This window comes from Xiphophorus maculatus, chromosome 2, assembly GCF_002775205.1.
Source record: "Xiphophorus maculatus strain JP 163 A chromosome 2, X_maculatus-5.0-male, whole genome shotgun sequence".
NCBI classification, from domain to species: domain Eukaryota; kingdom Metazoa; phylum Chordata; class Actinopteri; order Cyprinodontiformes; family Poeciliidae; genus Xiphophorus; species Xiphophorus maculatus.
In genome coordinates, this window is record NC_036444.1 from 22,856,557 (window position 1) to 22,878,727 (window position 22,171).

The 22,171-nt window shown below is 40.6% G+C and overlaps 2 protein-coding genes across 5 annotated transcripts in view; both read right to left on the reverse strand.

Annotated features, from left to right (window-relative positions):
• Nucleotides 1-5,046, reverse strand: part of ptpn9 (protein tyrosine phosphatase, non-receptor type 9) — a 29,126-nt gene extending 24,080 nt beyond the window's left edge. Inside the window, exons 1-2 of one of the 3 annotated variants that reach the window (XM_023349504.1) lie at nucleotides 4,906-5,046; nucleotides 4,444-4,705 (exon numbers count right to left, since the gene is read on the reverse strand). In XM_023349504.1, coding sequence (XP_023205272.1) covers nucleotides 4,444-4,476 — 33 coding nt within the window. In that variant the 5' untranslated portion in view covers nucleotides 4,477-4,705; nucleotides 4,906-5,046. Of the gene's footprint in view, nucleotides 1-4,443 lie in introns of all 3 variants that reach the window. The other 2 variants (XM_023349498.1, XM_023349493.1) reach the window with 2 other exon arrangements.
• A 6,433-nt stretch (nucleotides 5,047-11,479) lies between these two features.
• snupn (snurportin 1) lies at nucleotides 11,480-21,509 on the reverse strand. Of its 2 annotated transcripts, none has more exons than XM_005816466.2 (9): nucleotides 21,421-21,509; nucleotides 20,332-20,496; nucleotides 19,805-19,982; nucleotides 19,525-19,629; nucleotides 16,064-16,160; nucleotides 14,830-14,927; nucleotides 14,633-14,710; nucleotides 13,344-13,424; nucleotides 11,480-13,254 (listed from the first exon to the last, which is right to left on the reverse strand). In XM_005816466.2, exons 2-9 carry the CDS (start codon nucleotides 20,487-20,489, stop codon nucleotides 12,934-12,936), a joined length of 1,116 nt encoding a protein of 371 aa, XP_005816523.1. In that variant the 5' UTR covers nucleotides 20,490-20,496; nucleotides 21,421-21,509; the 3' UTR covers nucleotides 11,480-12,933. The 2 variants fall into 2 exon arrangements, with proteins under 2 accessions (XP_005816523.1, XP_023181600.1); XM_023325832.1 differs by lacking the exon at nucleotides 21,421-21,509 and adding an exon at nucleotides 20,621-20,721.
• Nucleotides 21,510-22,171: the final 662 nt, after the last annotated feature.

Here is a 22,171-nt window from a genome sequence, read left to right on the forward strand (position 1 = left end):
TTCTTATTGTTGAACCGTAAACAGTGACCTAGCAGAGACAAGTGATGCCTGCAGTGCTTTAGACTGTTTGTTTTTTTCAGGTTCTTTTGTGACCTCCTGGATGAGTCACTGATACGCTCTTGGGAATACTTTTTGTGTTTTCTCTATTTGTGGATTACATCTCCCATTGTGGATTCCCAAAGCTTTGGAAATGGCTTTGTGAACCTTTACAGACTAATGGATGACACTGACCCCGTTTCTCATCCGTTCTTGAATTTCCTTAGATCAGAGCATCATGATGTTTTTGTTTTTAGTTACTTCAGCCTAATTCTTGTTGACAGACAGGTGCTATTTAGAGATTTCTTGACTCTATAGCTCTGGCAGCAATCAGGGTTGGGTGTGGCTCATCAAATTGAACCAAAATGAATATTGCTAATCACAATTGATTCACAATTCAACATGTAGGACCTGGTTGGATTTTTCTTTTTTTGTGGCTATTTAAGGAAGAAGAAATATACTTTTGTTTTGCCCTGTAGGACAACCATCAACTATAAAAACAAACGAGTTGTCTTTGAACGGTTTTAAGTTTAGAAAACAAAAAGGTGATTCGCTAACAAAGTAACATTTAAGTTGAGAGAACTTCTAATGAACAAATCAGCGGAAGGAGGTGTAGAGCCAAAGCTGTGCTATCATTACACCTTGATCCTCGAGACAAGGCTAATGCGTTTATTCCGTTTCCTAAAAAGGTTTAATGGCCGCCCCTCGCATCGTTTTTCCTGAATCTATTTGATTACAGATGCCACGCTAATCCATTTAGAAACGTAGGACTTCTGTTGAGCGGCTTCGCTTCGCTGAGTCCAATTTGGCACGAGTCAATGCCAAAACAGGAAGTCAATAACGTCACTATCTGCCTCTTCCCCACTTTCTCTCACTTCGCTGCTTCCTGGGAGCAGCAGACTCAACACACACTTTCTCTGAAGCACTTGATGGACACACACACCACTCAGTTATTCATAAACTCACCCCCGCTCCCTTCCCTTCCCCAATGTCTAGTGGAAATACTTTTAACAGCTGCATGTAGAATGAAGTTCCACTACAGCAGTGTACAGTCCCAAGAGAACCACACTACAAAATGCACACAGAATCAGCTCACTCACACACACACACACACACACACACACCCCGTTTAGGCTTTGGATGCAATGAGGCTGCCCGGCACCCTAGCGGGGGCCCTGCCTCACACAGGAAATGGACGAAACAGATAAGGAGCATTCTGCTGGGTCGATGATGGGGAGTCGGCAGAAAACCGAGGCGAGAGAAAGAGAACAAGACTCCAAACGTCTTGTAGAGGCAAACTCATTTTGTCATGTCACAGGCCATGCATAGGTCTGAAGAGATGAAAACAAATCTGAAAATAAAAATTCAGTTTGAGGCAAAACCTAAGAAAATTCAGCATAAATGTCTTTTTGTACCATAAATTTGATCTTTGAAGTTTTCTTGAAAGTAATATTAAGATCTCAGTCTTGTGAAATCAGCGTCGTTTCTCGTCTTGTGAGTTTTAGGTATCATTACACCCCCTAGTATTAACAATAGCCCAGCAGTCTAATTTTGTTGCACGATTTTGTAAAACGTACATTTCTGTGACACAAAACGGAGAAACTTGATTGATTGCTTGTTGACACAAAAAGCCAACAACCAGGCGTCTAGATATGCTGAAGTTAAACCCAATACTAAAGGGGAAACAAAGGTGTTTTTTTCACACACAACCATGCCTTGAGTATCTACAGAATGGCCCAGAAAAAAATCCAGTGAGTGGAAGTTGAATGGATAAAAATGCTGTATTGGTGTCAGAAAAGACGCTAAGCAACTAAACTTAAGCAGAATGCCACAACAACACATTAAACATAAAAGCAGGTGGGCTACAGCAGCAGCAGACCGCATTGGGTGATGCTGTTGGTATCGTGGTATGGGGGATTTTCTTAGCCACACTTTGGCTCCCTTCGTAGCAACGGCCTACCTGCTGTTCTGTTACTCGCCCTGTCTTTCCCTTTATGACCACAGTTTAGCCATCTCAAACCGGTTTTATGAACATGACAATGAGATCTCTGTGCTCCACTGGCCTCCGCAGTCACCAGATATTCATCCAACAGATCGCCTTTTGGGTGTGGCCAAGCAGGACATTTGCATTACGGCTGTGCAGCCGACAAACCTGCAGCAATGGCGTGATGCAATCACATCACTATGGACCAAAGTCTGCTGAAGGGTGTTTCTGGTGCCTTACTAGGTCTTTGCCACAAAGATATGAAACAGTTCTGATGACAAAAGGTGCTAGCAAGGTGTATCTCATAAAGATACTTCTTGCTAGCACGGCTACAGATTTTAAGGCTTCATTATCCATTTTCATGGGTTCAAATTCTGACTTTGGGGTCCTTCTGCATGGCGCCTGCTTGTTGAGATGGGCAAAGACAGGCAGGTATAGAAAGGCCAGTCACAATAATCAATAAATCAATTAATTGCATGATAAATTAAAATAAACTCAATAATTTCCATTGGTCTGATTTCTTCTTTTTTTCCCCCAGTTTTCAAAAACTGGATAATAAAAGTCTTCATTTGTTTACAAAGACTTCAAAATCTATTTTATTTATTTTGGACATTTAAAATGTCTTCCAGTTCCAGTGTTTGAATGTTCATTAGAATTTAAAGTTTATTGATCTTTGAGAATGTATTTTTATATTATTATTTTGTTTTTACCATTATATTACTTACTTAAAAAATGGTCTCAAAACAACAATATTATTGTTTATCATGATAACTTCTAGAACAATTTATAATATAGAAAGATTTATTGTGACAGGAAGGTATAGATGATGGATGGATGGATAAAATGTAATTAATTTCACAAAAAAACTGAGGTTTCTTCATAAGTAAAGTTAGACTTTCATTCCAGTTCAAACTGCGTCAGCTAATACAGTCTTGTTCAATAGTTCATTTAAATTCATTTATGATCCCATGCTTCTCTACAAACTTAGCCAAAATAAATCAAATCTATTTTTAACAGAAGAGTTCATGTTTTAAGTGCTAGAATAACACATAAATCCATTTGATTTCAATGGAAAGTAGTCTAACTCAATAGGATTTAGCACAGCACAGTCCAGTTGAATCCAACTGAATTCAATAAAATTCAAATTGAATAGGACAAAGTGAACTACTGCTGATCTCATTGTAATTAACGTCTAATTCAATTCAAAGTTTGTGGTCTGGTTCAGTTTGGAATGCAGTTCATGTCAATATAATTCAGTCTAATTTTAAGTGTGAAATGTGATTGAGGATAGTAACACTGAAATGAACAATAATGGAAAACAGTGCAGTCCAGTTCAATCCTACTAAACTAAAAAAAAACAACAAAAAACAAAAGCAATGCATTTATTTTAATGTATTTTGACCCAATTTGAGTCAAACTTAGTTGAACAATTAAATCAACATGTAGTCCAGTTCGATACAGCCAAATTCATCTTTGTAATCTATTTCAATATAATACCGTTTATTTTAACAAACTGAAACACAGTTTAGTAATGTTAATTTTAAACCAAAAGTACATCCTATTTTGGTTCTGTCCATTTGAAGCCAACCTTACTCCAATCTAATCCAGTTATTAGGCTTTGTAGAGTCAGAGGATTCTAGTTCCAATTCCAATTGTTTTACTTAATGGAGCCATATCTAGTCCAACTGAATTACATTTACTCCGTTTTTGTGTCAACTGTTATACAACTAAATTTGTCACAATAAGCTAATTTAAATTCAATAAACACAATGCAATTTTATTCAATCTAGTTCACTCCAGTTCAACCCAGCTGTATATCCAACTATATCCTGATTGAAACCAAATAAAATCCGATTACATATAACTCTCCCTTTCAGTTTTACTCAGAATCAAGCGTAGTAACATTAGGCTACTGTAAAAGACTCAACAGGCTCAGAGAAGTTTCTACTGTGAACATCAGTGACTGACCCCAAACGAGGAAGCAGGGACCGTGTCCAGGCGCTTCCTCTCCCCCCCTGTTCCCTCACCCTAACCCGGTCTCTGGTTAAACCTTTCCCCGGCAATAATATCAGAACTCGGGGCACAGCGCTTCGCATCGGCAGCGCGGCCCGGGTTTCAACACATCATCCGCGCCTCTGGACAGGAACTGACGGTGATGCAATCAGGGCAATAATGCGCCAGAAATCGATACAATGTTTCCGCTTTGCGCTCGGGACTATTTCGCAACAAAGCCACTATTGCGCACCGCCGCCGCCGCTTCGCTGCGACGCGCGCGCGCGCGCACGTACGCACACAACAAGCGGCCAAAAAGAAAGAAACCTTCCAGGTAGAAACGAGGGCGAAATTCGTCGTTCGTCGCTGTAAAAGTAAGAAGTGGAAGCCTAAACACCCCGCTTCCCTCCCTCTGCCGTCCCTGGGCCTACCTGTTCCTCCTCCGCCGATAAAGTAGCTGCCATGGTTCCCCCGTTCAGCCCTTCCAGAGACGTGTCCTTCTCATAAAGTGAGAGCCGACGGAGATGTCTGGCTGCCTGCTCCTCCTGTTGAAATCTGGGGCTCTCAGGGGTTGTCCCTCGCCCTCAAAGTTGAAGGCATCTGAAACGGCGCAGTGCGCGAGCGGAAGGTTTTTTATTTTTCTCTTGATGCTGCGATCCACGCGGGCCAATTAGCACGAATCTGCCATCCGAACTAGAAAGAGAGGTGGGGGGGAAAGAGCCGCTGTTGTTGAGTCAGATTTCACCGAGGAGGAGGAAAAATAAAGGCAGGAAAGCGAAAGAGAGAGAGAAGAAGAAGGAGAAAAACATCAGCTGAGTAGCTTTACGAAGGTTTGATTCAACTCGACGTTAGAAAGCGGATTCAGGGCATGACGTGCGGTTCATCCACCTAACCTGACAAAGGGTGGAGGACTGCAGCTGCCCGCTGACTCCTCCATGCCATGAATTGCAAGTTTTTCCGCACTGAACGTCGTCTTTATGCTACCCGAGAGAGTTACACACACACACACACACACACACACACGCACGCACACACACACACACACACACACACACACACACACACACACACACACACACACACACACACACACACACAACTATGAACAATGAAAGAGACTGTTGGCTTTCTTTCTGTGCGTTGCTGTACCCCCTGGTGGTTAAGACCAGAAAATGTCAACAGATCACTGACCTCCGCCTTCATTCATAAATAGTAAAGGAAAACCAACTGGTGGGCAAAATAATATAATTGACTCAGTGAACAATGGCATTATTACATCTTATACATGTTGCCTCCACTTGTTTTTTCTAACGGGCAAGCTTCAGTTCATTTAACAATTTAAAGAGCTGTTGACTTTACTCCAACCACAAAGATTTCCTGTTTGAAGTATTACAAAAATGTATGTCAGTTATGTTTATTTGGGCTCTTGGGGTGGAAATAGAAAGCCCAGAGTTGACCAATCGCATCATATTGTCCCACATTGGGGAAATTTAGGTGTACCACCAGCGAGTTACAGGTAGAAGCATCCATATTCAAAATAAGGATAAGAGACTGTACAGTAATAAAAAAAAAAACACTGTGCATTTAAAGGGGCAGTGGCATGCGTTTTCCAGTCACATGGTGCCATTTTATACCATAATCAAGTAACTATTTTTACTTCTGTTGTTATAAAAATGCTGTATATATCAAATATGACCCAAAAGAAATTTTACTTCCTAGTATAACGCCTTGAAATTGGGCCTCTGTCTCTTTAAATACCTCCTGCTCTTTCTGAGACTCCGCCTTCAGGGGAGAGCTGCTCTGTGAGGCCAAAGCTCAGAATCTTGGAATCTGTAGCTCAGAGGAGGAGCTTCGTCGTCGAAGGCGGGGCTAGGTCTGCCCAGGCGTTTTGCACAGCTGAATGGTTGCCATGGAGATTACAGGATTTCTCAAACATGCACAAAAGAGTCAAGGCAACACTCCAGGTATGTTTTTGATGAGGGAATAACAAAAAAGTCAATTTTACATAATACTGCCGCTTTAATAAAAGTAGCGTACTCATCAGAAATGTGAAATTCAGTATGGTAATTTGAGAAAGAGAACATAGTATAAGATGTGTATATTTGTGCATAGAAAACAGCAATGGACAGTTTACGAGATCTTTTGACAAATTGTTTGTTGGAGGCAGTGATGGTTATAAAATCTATTTGTATTAGACAAAAGTTGTACGCAAGATTAGCAATACTTCAATATATTGTTGCTTGAGTAGAAGTAAAAAGGACTGAGTAATAAATTATTTGGTGAAAGGGTTACTTAACTACCGAATTTAATCTGGCTGTGCTTAATTTGTAAAAAAAGATTTTTTTTAATTACACACTTTGAAATCTTTTAAAAAATGTTTTCACAACAAAGCTATTGAAACCAATGTGTACAATAGTTAATGTATGCTAGAACAGCACAAAGTGCTTCCAGTAATAATAACTTCTGTTTACTGTACATTCACGTGACCAAATCCAAATGGCACAACAGAAAACATAAATAGAAAATAGAGCAATGGTCTCAACATAACATTCATTGTTCTTCATTCAGTAGACCGCTGAGCAAAGGAGCCAGAAATTGTATCCAAGTAAAAGTTGTGATACCTCAAAATAAAGCTACAGTTCAGTAAAACTTCTCCCAGAAGTACTTTTCCTCCCAAAGTTACTTAAGTAAATGTTACTAGTAACTACCCACCTCGGGTGATGAAAGATGGCCGCCACTTACCAAAGAATTTGAAGATTCCAGCGACCAAAACAAAAATGGAGCCTTGGCGAAAATTCAAACTGGGAGACTCGACCAGCTTCACCACGTCATCTAATCACTACGCCCGACCGCAGCCAATCCGGACCGGAGCTTCACGCCGCTCCAGCCAATCGTCGTCCAAAGACACCTTCAAAAGTCCAAGCTATCCCGGGGTCTTCCTGCTCGTCAGCAGTTCTTCGACCCACCTCCTCCCCATCTCCACCTTCACCATGAGGGACGTCCTCCAGGATCCCTTGTGCTCTCCCTCTCCAAGCTCCGCTCCACCACCAGTTTCGGTCCCGGGGGGGAAGACTATACCGAGCTCGCCGAGCAGACCGCCTGCTCACGGCGATCCTCGGCTCACGGTCTTCTGCCGGGTCCAAGCGCCAAAGAAATTGTACCATTAAATCTTTTTAACTGCTATTTTCTTCTCTGTGTGAGTCTCTCCAGATTGAAATCTCGTTTTGGGGTAGAAAGAACACCCAGGTTTAGAAATGGGTTCAATATTTTATTAACCTTCGATGTGAATTTAAGCATTTTGAAGTCTGGCCACTCAGGGGTCAAGATAAGGGGACGTTTCCCAGACATGAATCAGTTTGAGTTCTTGAACGGGTCACGTTGACCCCAACACACCAGGAAGCGAGCAACATCTTGGTTCCAGATGAATAGGATTACTGTTAATCCAAGAGAAGACGTGTTGCGAACTCACAAAAGCACTGCTGGCAAAGGAAAATCAAGCCAATGCAGAGAAATTGTGCAATGTAGACAAATGGCCTTGGGCTGGGTTATAAAGTAAAAACGAAAAATGCAGAAAGTACTATCTAATCTAATGTTACTTTTTATTGCTTTATAGAGATCAATAACAATGTTGATCTTGGTTTTCAGGGGAAGAATAACATGTACATTTTTGCAACTGAATTTTTTTTAAATAAAAAAATAAACCGTCACTATATATATTTAGAGGGTTTACTCACTTTTTTAAACACACTGCTATTATTTAGGACACAACTTTATACACTTTATACTTACAGCTTTACTACATAGTAGTACAGCTATAAGTCTGCAATGCAACAGCGCTCTCCGCACTATAATGCAACATTACTAATGCATGAAACCTGGTGATAGGAAACAGCCAGTTTTATGAGTGTGCCTTTCCATAATAGGATATTACAGTAATAGCGGTTTAATTAAGGACATTCTCCACTCACGCATCCCAAAGGCTATTATATTTTACAGGAATTGTATGATGTAGGGATGAAAAAAAACAACAAAAAACCCCAGTATGATGGAAGTTGATGAAACGCCGAGCCTAAGACGAGTCTCCGTAGGACGATTACTGGATTTCATCGCGAGGTTAGTTCAAGTGCAAGCCAGGACATTACATTTCCTGAAAGGCTGCTATTGATTGGCCCCAGATTGTATTTAGACGCGTTTTAATGAGACTGTAAAAGTAGTGCGCCGTAAAAGAGGCTTCTCCCTGCCGTGCTCTGCTCCGGCAACTTGTTGGCTTTTGTGCTTTTTTCTTTTCTTTTCTTTTTTTTTTGTCCCCTTCCTTGATAGAAAGGTGAACAATGTCAGGTACACCCGATATGTTTATTTTCCTTCTCCACAAAATGCAAGATCCAACAATACACAAACCGTAAATAAGAGGAGGCGTGGGAAAGTCTGGCTTGAAAACAAAAGGGAAGAGGGAGTGGACAACAATGGACTTCCTGTCCACATCACATCCTTGGAGAGGGGACTGGGGGGGGGACGTGATTAGTAAACCCTTAGTCCAGCCCTCACAGGATCAGTCCAAAAAAAGAGAAAAAAGTGAAATACTCAGAGGGGAGAAAAAAGGCCTACTTTTATTTTAGTGCTAGTCAGAGAACAGGAAAAATGTAGGATTTTCATAAAAGACATTGCTAACATATCTGGGTTGTCATCAATTTTCATAGGTGATACAGGTGATTTTTAATTAAAATTTTTTTTTTTTACCCCTCCAGGGGGTCTTTTTTTTGTGGACACCGATGTCCCTTATATGACAGTAGGCTGACAGGAAACTGGGAAGGAGAGGGGGGAAGACATGCGGCAAATATCATCGGGTCCAGGAGTCGAACCCGCGACGGCCGCGTCGAGGACTCAAGGCCTCCAAATGTGGGTCGCGCTAACCACTACGCCACCACGGCACGCCCCAATATAGGTGATTTTTAAAAACAACAGGGTATACACGTTTGAATTTATTCGTTTAAATTAAGCATACAGGCCGCAATACATGCAGCTGAAATCAGAAGTCACGTGGGCTGAAAGGCGAGGAAGAAGCCGTCACTCCAGATCAAATATAAAAATGTCAGATTGCAGATGCACACAGAGACATAGATCTTAAATTTTAGAGACGTAACTTGTCATCTGATGATGCTAAAGTAGAACCGTTTGGCCATAAGGAACATCGATACGTTTGGAGGAAAAAGTGGGATGCTTGTAAAACACCATCCCAACTGTGAAGTATGGTGGTGAAAATTTTGAGGCAACAGCCCCTCTGATTTTGTGGACATTAATAAATATTTGACATGTTCTTCCTCTCATTATTGTGGCATTTAGCAAATAGAAATAAACTTCTTGTTTAAACGCCGCCCCCACCAATATCTGTTTCCACTTTCTTTAGTGTCTGATGTACAATATATTGCTGAAAGTATCTTCTTTGCGGATTCAAATATTTGAATTCTTGTCTTCCAATCCCTTCCATGGCCAGACTTTTTTTTTTTTTTTTTTTTAAATCAAACACCTAGACATTCAGACTGTTTCTACAAACATTTGTGGAAGAATGAAAGAAAGAAATGAAAGAACAGAGCAAGGACTATTAAGACCTGGATGGACAAGCTTTGTTCGGAAAACCTGACGTCAATCTGAAAGAACACCTTCGGTGTGAATTCAGAGTGGAAACTGCGAGTCAGGAGCCAACATCAGTATCTAACCTTACAAATGCCGCTGGAATAAAATACACGCCTAAGCCTTCCTAGAAGATGCAAGAGCAGGATGTCACTTATTAGTATTAAGGCGGATGATTAGTAACTGGTTTCGGCCAAATCTTGGACTTGTGTTCAGATATATTGGTGGGAAATGTCGTCCTAGAATCCTAATTAAGGTTCTAGCTACACCAAAACAAATATTTATGGGTTTGAGTTGACTTGAGCTTAAGATGAAACATCCCCCACAGCATGATGCCACCGCCACTACCATGCTTTCCAGTAAACTGTGTCATGAAGTAAAAACGCATGTTGGCTCTGAACAAAAATAGATACAAATCTAAAAACACAGTAGTTCTGTTTTCATTTTCGTACCTGTTAAATACAGTAGCTCAAAAACATGACTATTGAAATTTTCTGCATAACAATATCCTGTTTTTAACAGGTGTCGAAGAATTACGAGGTGTCGCGTAGCAGTTTTCACACAGAGAACAGAGACCTCCAGTAGGGGTGAGTGTGTGGGTACGTGTGTGTGTGTGTGTGTGTGTGTGTGTGTGTGAGAGAGAGAGAGAGGCGTTGAGTGAAGCAGCTGTGAATCAACAGGTGCTCAGTTCCTGGAAAGTGATGGCTGCTGCTGAGTCATATCTGAATTCCTGCAAAAACCACGCAACTCAATTTCCTCTCTTCCACAGCTCTTTCGGTTTAAAGAGGCGACATCCGACTTGCACTCTATGAATCGTTTTCTCTGAACTGCAACGTATTTAAAACTTTTGGTAGAAGCTTAATTTCTTCAATAGAGCTAACAGAATAATTAAAAGTACTCACACCTCACTTTGTTTTCTTAGCATTACACACACAAAAACTAAACAAAAAAAAAAAAAAAAAAACCCACACCACCAGAAGGCAACATGTGTGAACATGTTTGCCCTTTTTTTTCCCCCTCCACTTCCTCCACTTACATTTCCACAGTGACTTTTATCCCCACAGAAGGCTGTTGAATATATTTTCACAGGTTAATGTTCCGCGTGGGCGGCCAGAGCACTTTTGATACCGTCACAGCAGCAAAACAAGGAGAAAAATAGTCAACTTTTTTTTTCCATTATAGAAAAAGTGAACAGTGGTACACGAGAAACGCAAGATGTGTCATATTCTGGCTGTACATCACGCTAGTTTATTGAGGTTGCTAATGTCTGTGACCTGATTTCTACAGCTAAATGCTGTCGTGTGCCTGGACGTCTCTTAACAACGAATGGAAATGTGTCAGAAAATACATATCACTCTTTCAGTAAGGCTACATTTGAGAACCGATTCTAAAATGTAGTCTTTAGAGACTCAAAACGGTCCTAGAGGTTCTGCTGCTGCAGTGAAAACACGGTACATGTGGAGTGGACAGTTTTAGGAAGCTAGCCCAACAGCTACCCAACAAACCAGATGTGGACTGAAGAAGTTTGCTCCTGCGTCCGGCTATTCGTCTGTTACAAATTATAACCCCCCAATTTTCCTTTTAAAATCAGTTGGATTTAAAATTAACAATTTATTATTATTATTAGCTAGTATAAGTGCAGCGGTTGTATCTGGCCAATACAATTTTTTTTTGTTGTTTTGCCTGAAAAGTGACTTTCAGACCTTTGCGGAGGTAGATAAAACTTGTGGATACCAGTTTCACATCAACCGATCTCCCAAAATTAATACATTTGGGGCCAATTTATTGGAGCACCCCCATTAGCATCAAAAAAATCTTCTATACACCAATGAGTTTATTTTGACCAAAATTTTTAATAGTTGCACAAATGAAATAATTGCATCACAACCTTACTTTACACTTTCAGGTCTATTCATTGTGATTTTTTTTTTCTTTCTTTTTTGCAGGGTTTTGAAAATAACACAATATATTTCTGCTGATGAGCAAAGGTGAGCACTGAGTCATGGCTTACCATCCACAGGAACATCTGAAACCACGCAGCTCTACCGATCAGGTACCAGATGGGAGGGAGGCGGGATGAGCTTTCAAATTTAAACCACGACCTTCTAAATGCCACTTCATCTATAGTTTACAAGAAACAGCCTTTAGATGATTTTTTTTCCCCCCTGACAAAAATATTAACACCTTTTCAATTTTTTCCACATTTTGTCATGTTAAGACCGCTAATTTAAGTATGGAGTTTCATATGATCTACACTTGCGAAGTGTAGATAAGACAATTTTTTTTTTTTACTATTAAACTAAGACTTTATGAATCTGCCGTTTGTGGATAAGTGGTGAAGAAAGTTGTTGGTGAAAAAGCCATAAAATGTCCAGTTTTTACAAAATGGCGTGCAAAAGAAAACACTAAAATGGATGTTTTTGGTCTACATGAAAGATGTGTATAGATGAAAAACAACCTACCATCTCCACTGTGGAGAAGTGTGATTCAATAAAGTATTGCGCCCCATCTGCCTGCACAGTGTTATAAAATATGATTAGATAAAAAAAAATGTAGAAAAGAAAACTCCTCAGGTTGTTAAACCTGAATGAGCCACAGCAATCATAAAACACTTATTAATGATGACGTAGCTTCCAGTACTTAAATCTTTAAATATCTGAATGGTCTGAATATCAATAACAATACTGCCACGTTTACAAAATGAAACTTGAAAAGCTAAATAAAACTTCAGAGCAATGTGTGGAAACATGAAAACAGCTGTCAATAAAAAGGCATTTATTTAAAAATGTGCACTTTAAAACATTTTAACTTTACCATTCTACTATAAAAATTCATCACAGATGCTAATCAGCGACTGACGGGATATCGTCGGTGGCGCTTCACCCTCCACTGACAGCTCAGCATGCTCTACTGGCGCTGAACTAATGACCTGCTGAAGCTGCTGTATTCTGCTGAGTAGGCATGAAACAGCAGCTGCAGAAAACCTGCAAACCCACAAACCGTAATGATGAGATGTTTCATGCACTCTTTACCTACAATGAGAACGCGCAGAGCAGCGAGAAATTACTTGGCCAAAAAAAGGTTGTCATTTTTGTGTCTCCGTCATCTGTTCTGAGTTGTGTTTTAACGGTCTGAAGGTCAGCATGCAGCACAGAACCACTAATCTGCACTCAGAGGGCGTCCAGAGACGTGCTGGATTAAAATTAGCCACGCGTTGCGATTGGTCCTTGAGCAGAGTTTTTTAAAGAGCTTCCAGTGTGCTGCCAACACAGGAAACTTGATTTAAGCCTCCCTCACATTTCCATGTTTGCCTCCTTTATTGGCTTCTGATTCAGGAAGTTCAAGGCGTCCTTGCTGTCCGTGCTCGGAGTGGACAGGTACTCTAGCTCGTAGCCGCCGCTTCTGTTGGCGGGGCGGACCTCGACGGACGCTTGTTTGTGTTCCAGGATCTGCTGCAGCTGCTGGCCGGCGTACTCCGGCTTGGCGGTGAGGGGTCCTACGGGAACCTCCATACCCAGGATGTCTGTCACCATGTAGGGGCGAAGCCAGCCAACCAGAGGGGTGCTGCCGGGGGTGTAGTGGGTCTGCCGGTGGTAGAAGAGAAGTCCGTCCACCTGCAGAGGCAAAAATAAAAACAACAATACCAGTAAAATTGACTTTTTATTACACATTACACCCCACATGTTGGAGATGAACGACTTACACCGAAGCTGTACTCGGCTGCCAGTGCTTTCTGAATGGACTCGGCTCTGCAGTCGGTGCTTTGGAGACTCACGAACCGGAACTGTTTAAGCAGAGAAAAGAAAACCTGAGCATCGTCATGTTAGCTCCAAATGAGGTTTTTTTGTTAAACCCCCAAGATTACTTAGCTCCTACTGGGCTTTACCACTCAACAATTGAATTGTTATTCAATTGATTTTAATGGCATACATTAGTTTCCCTGGTCTCTAGAATTGACGCTGTCACAGTAAATTACTGTCACTTGTGATTAAATTTATCTTACTGAAAGACATTTCTCTCTTCAACAAAGAAGAATGATGAAACATCAACCAGGGTGTCCTTAAAACGTCTTCAATTGATGCATTTGAAACCAAGACCTTAAAATATGAACTGAAGTCATTTTATTTCATTAAAGTGTCTTAAATCCATTTAAAACAGTAAGTTAGCCTTTCATATGTTAACCTCAGGTCTTAGACTTTGTCTCGACAGGACGATTTAATCTATAGATTTTTTTTCCTCGCTGGTCTTTTCTGTCAGGCAAATGTTTGAGTCACACTCAGACGCCTTCATTACACTCCGTGTCGAGACGGATGATGATGATAATAATTTTGTCTATGGCCTCATGGACATAACAGACATTATGTCGATGACATATTGTGGGTTTGCAGGCTCGAAATGAATGAAACTGTAGCGTCATGCTTTAAATTTTTATTAAATTTAGCCCAAGTATGCAAGTGAAGATCTTGGTAGCTGACCTGTTCAAACAAAAATAATGATCTTAGCTGATTAGAACGCTTTTAGAAATGAAAAAATAAAGAGTTACAGGGCAACGTTTTTTTCTGCGGTTTTCCTGATAATTTAGTTTTCTGACAACTAAAACAGAAACGTGTGCATGACAGCAGCTATTTTGGGAGTTGAACTCCAGGGTATGAGCGTGAACAGCAGATGCAAATAAAAGCCGGCATATTCCTGGTTCCAATTGCTACATAATGACATAACCAACATACTAACACTCACATGAGAGCAAAATATTGCGAGAGATTTCGCAATTAAACGGATAAATTTGGGAGAACTAACTTCTATTGGTACTAAGTTCAGATTGTTTGCTTAATGAGCTATGAACATGAAATAATTCAGTATAATAGTGTGAACCGAACTTAAAACTAGGTATTAATGAGAGAACAAGTACAATCGTCTTCAGTCCGGAGCTTGTTAAACTTGAAATAAACAATTTGACATGAGGAGAGAATTCATCTTGGTGCAGATACCCACAGGGTTGCGTTTGGCGATCTTCGACAGGCCGTCTGTCTCCTGGACCTTAGACTGGAGCCAGTAGAAGCGAAACTCAGTCTGTTGATGAGAAAACAAGAACAAGAGAAACTTAGAAGTTTTCTTTCACATTCCAAGCCAATAAAACGAGCAACGTGGCCACATCAGAAGAGCTGGACGAGCCATCCTGGATTGCTTACTGGGCAGTCGTAGACCGGGTGTCCTCTCCAACACATGACATCCAGGATGTAGTACGTTCTGTCCACCTCACTGTAAATGCAGTCCAAGATGGTGTAGTCTACATAGAAAAGAGACCAGCGAACAATGAAAAATATCCACCGGTACTTTACTGCCAATCCTAAAACTCTTAGAAGAAGAAAAATACATTTCTTAGGCCCCCCAGGGAGGAAATTGACATTTCGGTGCAGCCCGTCCAAAAGAACAAAAAACAAACAATAAAAGACATGTGTACACAGGTGCCTGAGGCTGCAGCTATCGGAGGCTCTGCCCTTTAGCATTGAATACAATCTGACATTAGCAAAAATGTCTTACAATTTTCTGCTTCAGCAGTTGAAGGACTTTTTGTAAGGATATAGAATTAGATTTTCTACTCAGTTTAGGAAAAAACAGGTACAAAAAGAAAAAAGCAAACAATGAAACTAAACCACCACTCCCTTCTGAGATGTTCGTTTTCTGCTTAAATTAACTCCTAACATTATTTTTCACTTTTGTCTGAGGTATGACCTAACCTACACCAATCTCTATATTGAAACGCAGTCTTAACTATTTAAAACCAAGCTTTTGTGTTTATTTTGTAACATAAATAACAGCAGACGCCTTCCTGTAATTGCTTCACTAGGTTAAAAGCAAAATAACTTGTTTTGATGGACTGATTCCAATGTCATTACAGATAAAGTGCATAAAAACTATTTGTTTGCTTTTCATTTTAGCTCCATATTAAGTAAGGCCACAAACCTGCAGAGTTTGGCCAACTCATTCATTAAACTTGACTAACTCTAGAAAAGGTTTTTGAAGGACGTTCAAGAAAAATATCCCACCCTAAAAAAGTTGGGAAGCTTTACATCTTCCAAACACCATTCATTTCCAAACCTATAAAAATCAGTTGTTGTTTTTTTACTGTTTTAAAATAAAAATAATACATATTTAATTTTTTGCTGAGCAGATAAAAGGAAAAGAATCCACAGAAATGTTTTATTTTTAATTGGGGGAAAATTATGACCTTAGAGTCAAAACTTAGTGACTTTGGACACAATTGGTGTAAGTTAATACTCCGTCTTTGGCTGAATGTAGAGGTGAAGTCTTCCTCTGTGACTGTCATGATAAAACTTGAGGTAGAGAGTTTTTATATATAAAAAATTTGAGTGGTCTATCAGAGTAGCCCCTCCTTCCACTGTAAACAACAGACCCGCTCACCTTTTCCCATGGCAGAGTTGTGTCTGTTCCCACCGGGGAGCAGGGAAGGGAAACGGCTCACACAATAGCCGCTTTTAGTGTACGCAGCAGTGGAACCCTTTAAGACACACACATACACCACACACAGACGAGAAGAGAGAAATGTTACCGTTCCTATGCTGGCCTCAACACTTCTGCCAATGCAAAAGAGTCAAAAGAGTTTACAGAGTTGCAGGATATTGAACCTTGGTACCTTGGATTGCACATATTCACTTTTACACATTGCTCTTTGACTTATGTCCACCTCTGTGTAAACAAAGGAAGGCAGGAAACTATCTACTGCTGACAAAACCCTCTGTGTATATTTACAGACAAATTAAATTGACATTTGAACAAGCGTCAAGAGGAAATTGGTATCAGTGTTGCCAATATTGCCTCAAACTTAGGAAAACCAAAGCATGGGTAATGGGAAGCTACCCCGTAGCATTCTAGCTCTGGCTAAATGTTTAGGAAGGTGAACCTCCACCAACAACCTCAAGACCGTTTACGCTTCATACAGGTTTTCATCCAAGGTCACCCTGTGCTTCTATCCATCGATCTTCCAGTCAAGTCTGATCAGTTTTCCTGTTCCTGCTAAAGAGAAACCCCCTTGTAGCATTGTACCTACGCCACAGAGTGGGGTGCCCCAAGCATGCCGAGTCGAGGTGAAAACGTCACACCAGAAGACTGTTGGGAGACTGAGCCAGGTTCTGGTTCTGCTGAAGGTTTCTTCCTGTTGAAGGGGAGCTTTTCCTCTCCACATGCATGCTTAGTATGAGAAATTGCTGTCAAGTCAATGACACGGTGCAAGAGATTGTCTACCGTCTAGGAGGAGTGCATGCTTCATATCAATGACTCGATGCAGTCTGATTGATAGAAAACGTCTTAAATCAACTTAAGCCACAAACTGAACTTTATTGAATAGCTTGATAAGTAGGATGTATTTGTTTCATGTACGGATCACGCCGGAGACATTAGCCCCTGGAGTTGTTGTAACTCAACTGTTCAACTACTGAAACTGTGTGGAGTGGAGTAGAGTTGAGCCGCGCTGCTAGTGGAAAATGGCCGCCTGTGTCACCATGGGGATGGTGGGTTTTTTTTTTTTTTATCTTTTATTTATAAAAAAACATCTAAATAAAAGCAAGGTGACATGCATTTGCAGTTTTTCACCCCAGATAGTTTTGCATGTAAGCCAGAGCAACCTATTTCAAGTTTACCGTGTCCCCTGCATGGCTTGTGCCAAACTGCAATCTGGGCTACTGTTTTTAAAGAATTTTTTGCACACCTAACATCTCCAATATTGGCTCTCATTGACGTAGACCCATGACAAAAATTGGGTCATTTTGTCCGCAGACAGGCGAGACACCAGGCCCGGGTCAAACTATTTTGTATAGAACTACAGCGAAGCATTGTGGGATTGGTTTGTTGCCGTGTTTTATTCAGAAAGGCGTTCAGACAGCAGTGCTGACCTTTCTCATTAACTAATCCGCTTCCACTATCCGGTTTTTGAATCGAGAGGCAACATGAATACTTTTGAGGAATGTTTATCGTTTATCTTTGTGTATGTCCTCCTTGCTGTGTTCTTTGTTCCTCATGCTGTTCACAAACATTCTTTAGCAAACTTCTAAAACCTTCACAAACCAGCTGAGCTCACACTGACATCATTTACTTACTAGGCTCCAACTGAAGGCAACCAGTTATTTAAGGGGTATCCAAGTAAAGGGAACCAAATATAAATGCACGCTACAGTGTTCAGACTTTATTTTCTTAAAATAAAAAACATGAATGTAACCATTATATGCTACATTTTGTAAGAAAATCTTGTTTGTGTTTAAAACGTCATAAAATGTGAAAATGCCTGACACTTGTCCAGTTGAATAGAGGAATTGATGAAAAGCAAGGGGCTCTTTGAGAAACGCATCACGACAAAATGTGTTGTGGTAATTAAAACACCACTTAATAACTCCGACCTGCTTACTAAGCTTTAAAACTTTCACACGGCAACAAATACCCTGCACACTCCTGATGCATCAAACCCTTCCACATCCTCTATGTGGTCAAACTTTTCTGCTTCGTCTACCAACTTACCGTCAGCTGAGAAAAAAAAAAAGAAGTGTGCTTTTTTTTTTGTTTTGTTTTTGATCAAAACTGACAGAAGATCAGTAAATCATTTCTCATTCTTGACGAGAGTGATGCGATTGCTCCAAAAGCATTAGGGAAGCCTGCAAACATCTCGCTGTGAACCGACAACTCTTACGAAACCACAGAGACTCCTCACTGCTCGATGGGTTAGGGTTAGTCAGATTCCTGAGGCTCCATCGTTTCTGCCCGACACGGCGAACGATCGGGACTTTTTGATGCGGAGTCATTTTGCAGGTTAGACGTCACCGAGGTCAGGCTTTGAGATAACGAATGAGGAACCAGCCTGCTGTGATAACATCACAGGGCAAGACGCAACAAGAACGTTTCCGTGTGAAAGTAGGCAAATAAATAAAAAGCCTTTTACACATAAACCATTAGTTTTTAGAGTGAAGTCGAGATTCTTTCAGGAACCTGAATGTTTATTTACATTTTTGCATTCATTAGGAATAATCCTATTAGATTACAAGCGTTTTATGTGGAGCAATAATAATTACTGACTGAGGCATTTGCAACTTTCTCCCTGCTTAGAGAGAAAAGTGGATTTTGCATTTGCTTCCAAGCATCTGGAAGAAAAAGGTTTAACAAGATTTTAGCTATTTTTCAGTTCTCTCAGGGAATAATTGGGAGTAATTAATGTCTAGAACAGAACAGAATAACACTAAAAGTACCAGTCATTTTTATTTAGATCTATTCTTCTTGTTATTAGGTTGGAAACTGCACAAATATCAACATTTCATAAGAAAAAGTAACCATCATCTTTTTGAAAATGTATCTTTTTCTTTAATAAAAAGAAATCACAAAAATGGCTATATAATACAAACTCAAAAGTATTTTAATGACACTTTCTCAATAGGGAAATTAGCTGTTTTTCTAACTCATTCATTCAAAATTCTTCAAAAATGTACTGTAAATACTAATAAATAATTAATTGTAAAAATAACAGATTTCCTGCTGTAGACATTGATCAAAAATTATAAGATCTTTTTTTCCCAAAAGGTCAGGTAATATTTGTGGCTCTAAACGTGTCCAAAATGGATTGTAAAGGCATTCCTCCCAGTACCAGGACGTTTCAATTACAGCAAATGCAAAAACCAGTAAGAAATGTCTCCTGGCATCATCTTTATCCTGTCAGCAAACTTGGCTTCTTTATTTGAATTGATAGATTTATTTGAGACATTCCACCAAGAGGTAAAAAAAACCCCTAAAACTAAACGAAAGGTAGGACTAACATATTCCCAAGTGTAAATAACAAACACGAAGATAACAGCTTCAAAACATTCTGCAGTATTAGGGTGGCTTACCTTGGAGGCAACAATTAGAGATCTTTTCCCCACAGGACAGACCACCATCAGCCAGTCGCTGTCCAGATCTGGTGGGACGTCCACCAGCCACTCTGACAGCATGAGCTAAGCGGGAATCAGAAACCTGGTTATTTTCCCGTGGCATCGATGGGAATTCACTCTTAGAAATAGACTTGACATAAAACCGCTGAGATGAAAGAGCAGTAGGGGTGGAACTCCGCTGCCCTCTGCTGGACATTGATGTTGCAAGTTTTGGTTGTCAAACGGCTTCACCACTGACCTGGTTTGCATAATGCTTGGGCAGCTTCCTCCTCTCTACCTCCATCCCCTCCTCTTCCTCTTCCTGTTGCCGCTCCCTGTCCTCCTGTTTGTCCATGTCGTCCTCCCCGTCGCTGTCTGGCCCCGTCCAGTCCCCATCAGCCAAGCGCCGTGCGTGGTTGACATAGTTTAACCTTTTCCTGAGATTTCAAAAACAGAAGAAGAAGAAGGAAAAAAAAACAACAACAAAGATTTACAGAGCCAGATTTACAAGTAATGCACCATTTTTGGTGCCTTAACCACCGCATAAAAACAATTTAACTAATGCAAATAATGATACATTAATACTTCACTGGGTTTGAACTGATGCTGGCTATTTCTTTGGAAATAACAGCTCCATGTTATTTCCGAAGAAATTGGCCATAACTTCATAATTTTCAAATAGTTTATGCGCATAAACCAAGAATGCACGTAAACTTCTGCCTGGAACTGAATATGGCTTCAGTGTGTCATCAAGCATCAAAATAGGCAACATGTGGTCAGTTTTACGTTTTCTGCAGGTCAAGAAAACGCCGTCGCCGCTCGCTCTGCTCCAGAACGCTGTACTTGCTCTTGTACTGAGCCAGCCGAGGGTGAGGGGCGGCTGTGCTGTTTGGCTCCTTGGACACAGCGAAGCTGGATGAGAGGGCTGCGGTCAGGTCGTCCATGGCAACGCTGCAAATACACAAGAAGTTAGATCCAAAAACAATGGAATTATTGGTGCAACATGCGAGTCAATCTCATATATTCATATATATATATTTCAACTGAACCTATATTATTCTTGTTTTTAACTTACAAAAACAACACAAGATATAATGAGATCTGAAGTTTTTATTCTCCCTCTCCTCCATCCATCCATCCATTTTCTGTTCACCCTTTGTCCCTAATGGGGTCAGGAGGTGCTGGTACCTATCTCCAGCTACGTTCCGGGCGAGAAGACCCTGGACAGGTCGCCAGTCTGTCGCAGGGCAACACAGAGACATACAAGACAAACAACCATTCATTCACACACACACACACACACACACACACACACACACACACACACACACACACACACACACCTAGGGAGAATTTAGAGAGACCAATCAACCTGAAAGTCATGTTTTTGGACTGTGGGAGGAAGCTGGAGTACCCGGGGAGAACCCACGCATGCACAGGGAGAACATGCAAACTCCATGCAGAAAGACCTTGGGCCAGGAATCGAACCCACGACCACAGGCAACAGTGCTACCAACTGCGCCACTGTGCAGCCCTCTCCCTCGCATAATGTTGAATTAGAACAAACACTAACATTAATGTATGACTGGATATTTTAATAGATGTACATTCAACCCACAACTGCATTCCAAACACGTCCTCGTCTAAACGAGAATATGAGAGGTTAAACGCCGGGATACTTAATTTTCAGACGGTCACTTGTAGCTAGCGGCTAGCTTCGAGCTAAGCCCCCTAGCATGATAAGCTTGCTAGCAGCTGTCTCTCTGAGGTTTATGGTGCTATGCTGATTTCCTATAAACTGCACATAATGCTAATTAAATATTAACAAGCAAATCGGTTATAGTACTCGTAGTTCCAGCTAAAATAAACATATACCTTGGGATTCAGCGAGGCTGCTACTGCTGGTGGTGCTAACACGTCACGCTGCCGTCATGTTTACTGCCGGGTGAGAGTTCAGATGGCCGACATGTCACTCACAACTATTCCGGAGTTGCACAACTTTGGTTGAGTACTGATCATTTTACTGTGAAACTCGTATGTGAGTCATTTATTTTGTAGGGCTCCACTTTAAGAATTCCTCTAGAAGGATTTTTACTACTTTACACAAATTTTCGCCATCGAAAATTATACAGTATATGCAGGCTACAGAGCTACAACTTTGAAAATGCATGGAAAACCCAAACCACGAAACACAGAAACACGAGAAATTAGACTGAGTGAGTGAATGTTTCTCTCTCCACCCAGATTAAGTTTGACACTGTTGGGTCCTACATATTCAAAAGTCTTCCCCCAGACATTTATCAATCAGACTTGTTTTTGTTCAAATGTTACCGGTGTTCTGATTATTATCAAGTGGCACACAGGCAGAAAAATCCCGTGTAACCAATATCTGTGAATCACAGAGGAGGCGAGTTGTTATAATGTTACTCCGGCAAGAGTTTGTTTATTCTGACGCACAATTTCAAATAAATAAATACATAAAATACAGTTACAATATAATTCAAATTCAGTCAACAACATCCGGAGTCTTTGAAAAGAAATACAATAAAATAAAATGCACAAATACAATAACATAATTAAAAAAGAAAAAAGAAAAAAAGAAAATCTGGTCATGTTAAGTTAACAT

What these genes read in the sequence shown, in the direction of transcription:
- snupn (XM_005816466.2), bottom strand. Translation starts at nt 20,489, where the DNA reads ATGGACGACCTGACCGCAGCCCTCTCATCCAGCTTCGCTGTGTCCAAG. An exon ending in TTTCTTGACCTGCAGAAAAC is followed by an intron (nt 19,983 to 20,331) that starts GTAAAACTGACC and finishes TTGAAATCTCAG; the next exon opens with GAAAAGGTTAAACTATGTCA. An exon ending in CCAAGCATTATGCAAACCAG is followed by an intron (nt 19,630 to 19,804) that starts GTCAGTGGTGAA and finishes ATTCCCGCTTAG; the next exon opens with CTCATGCTGTCAGAGTGGCT.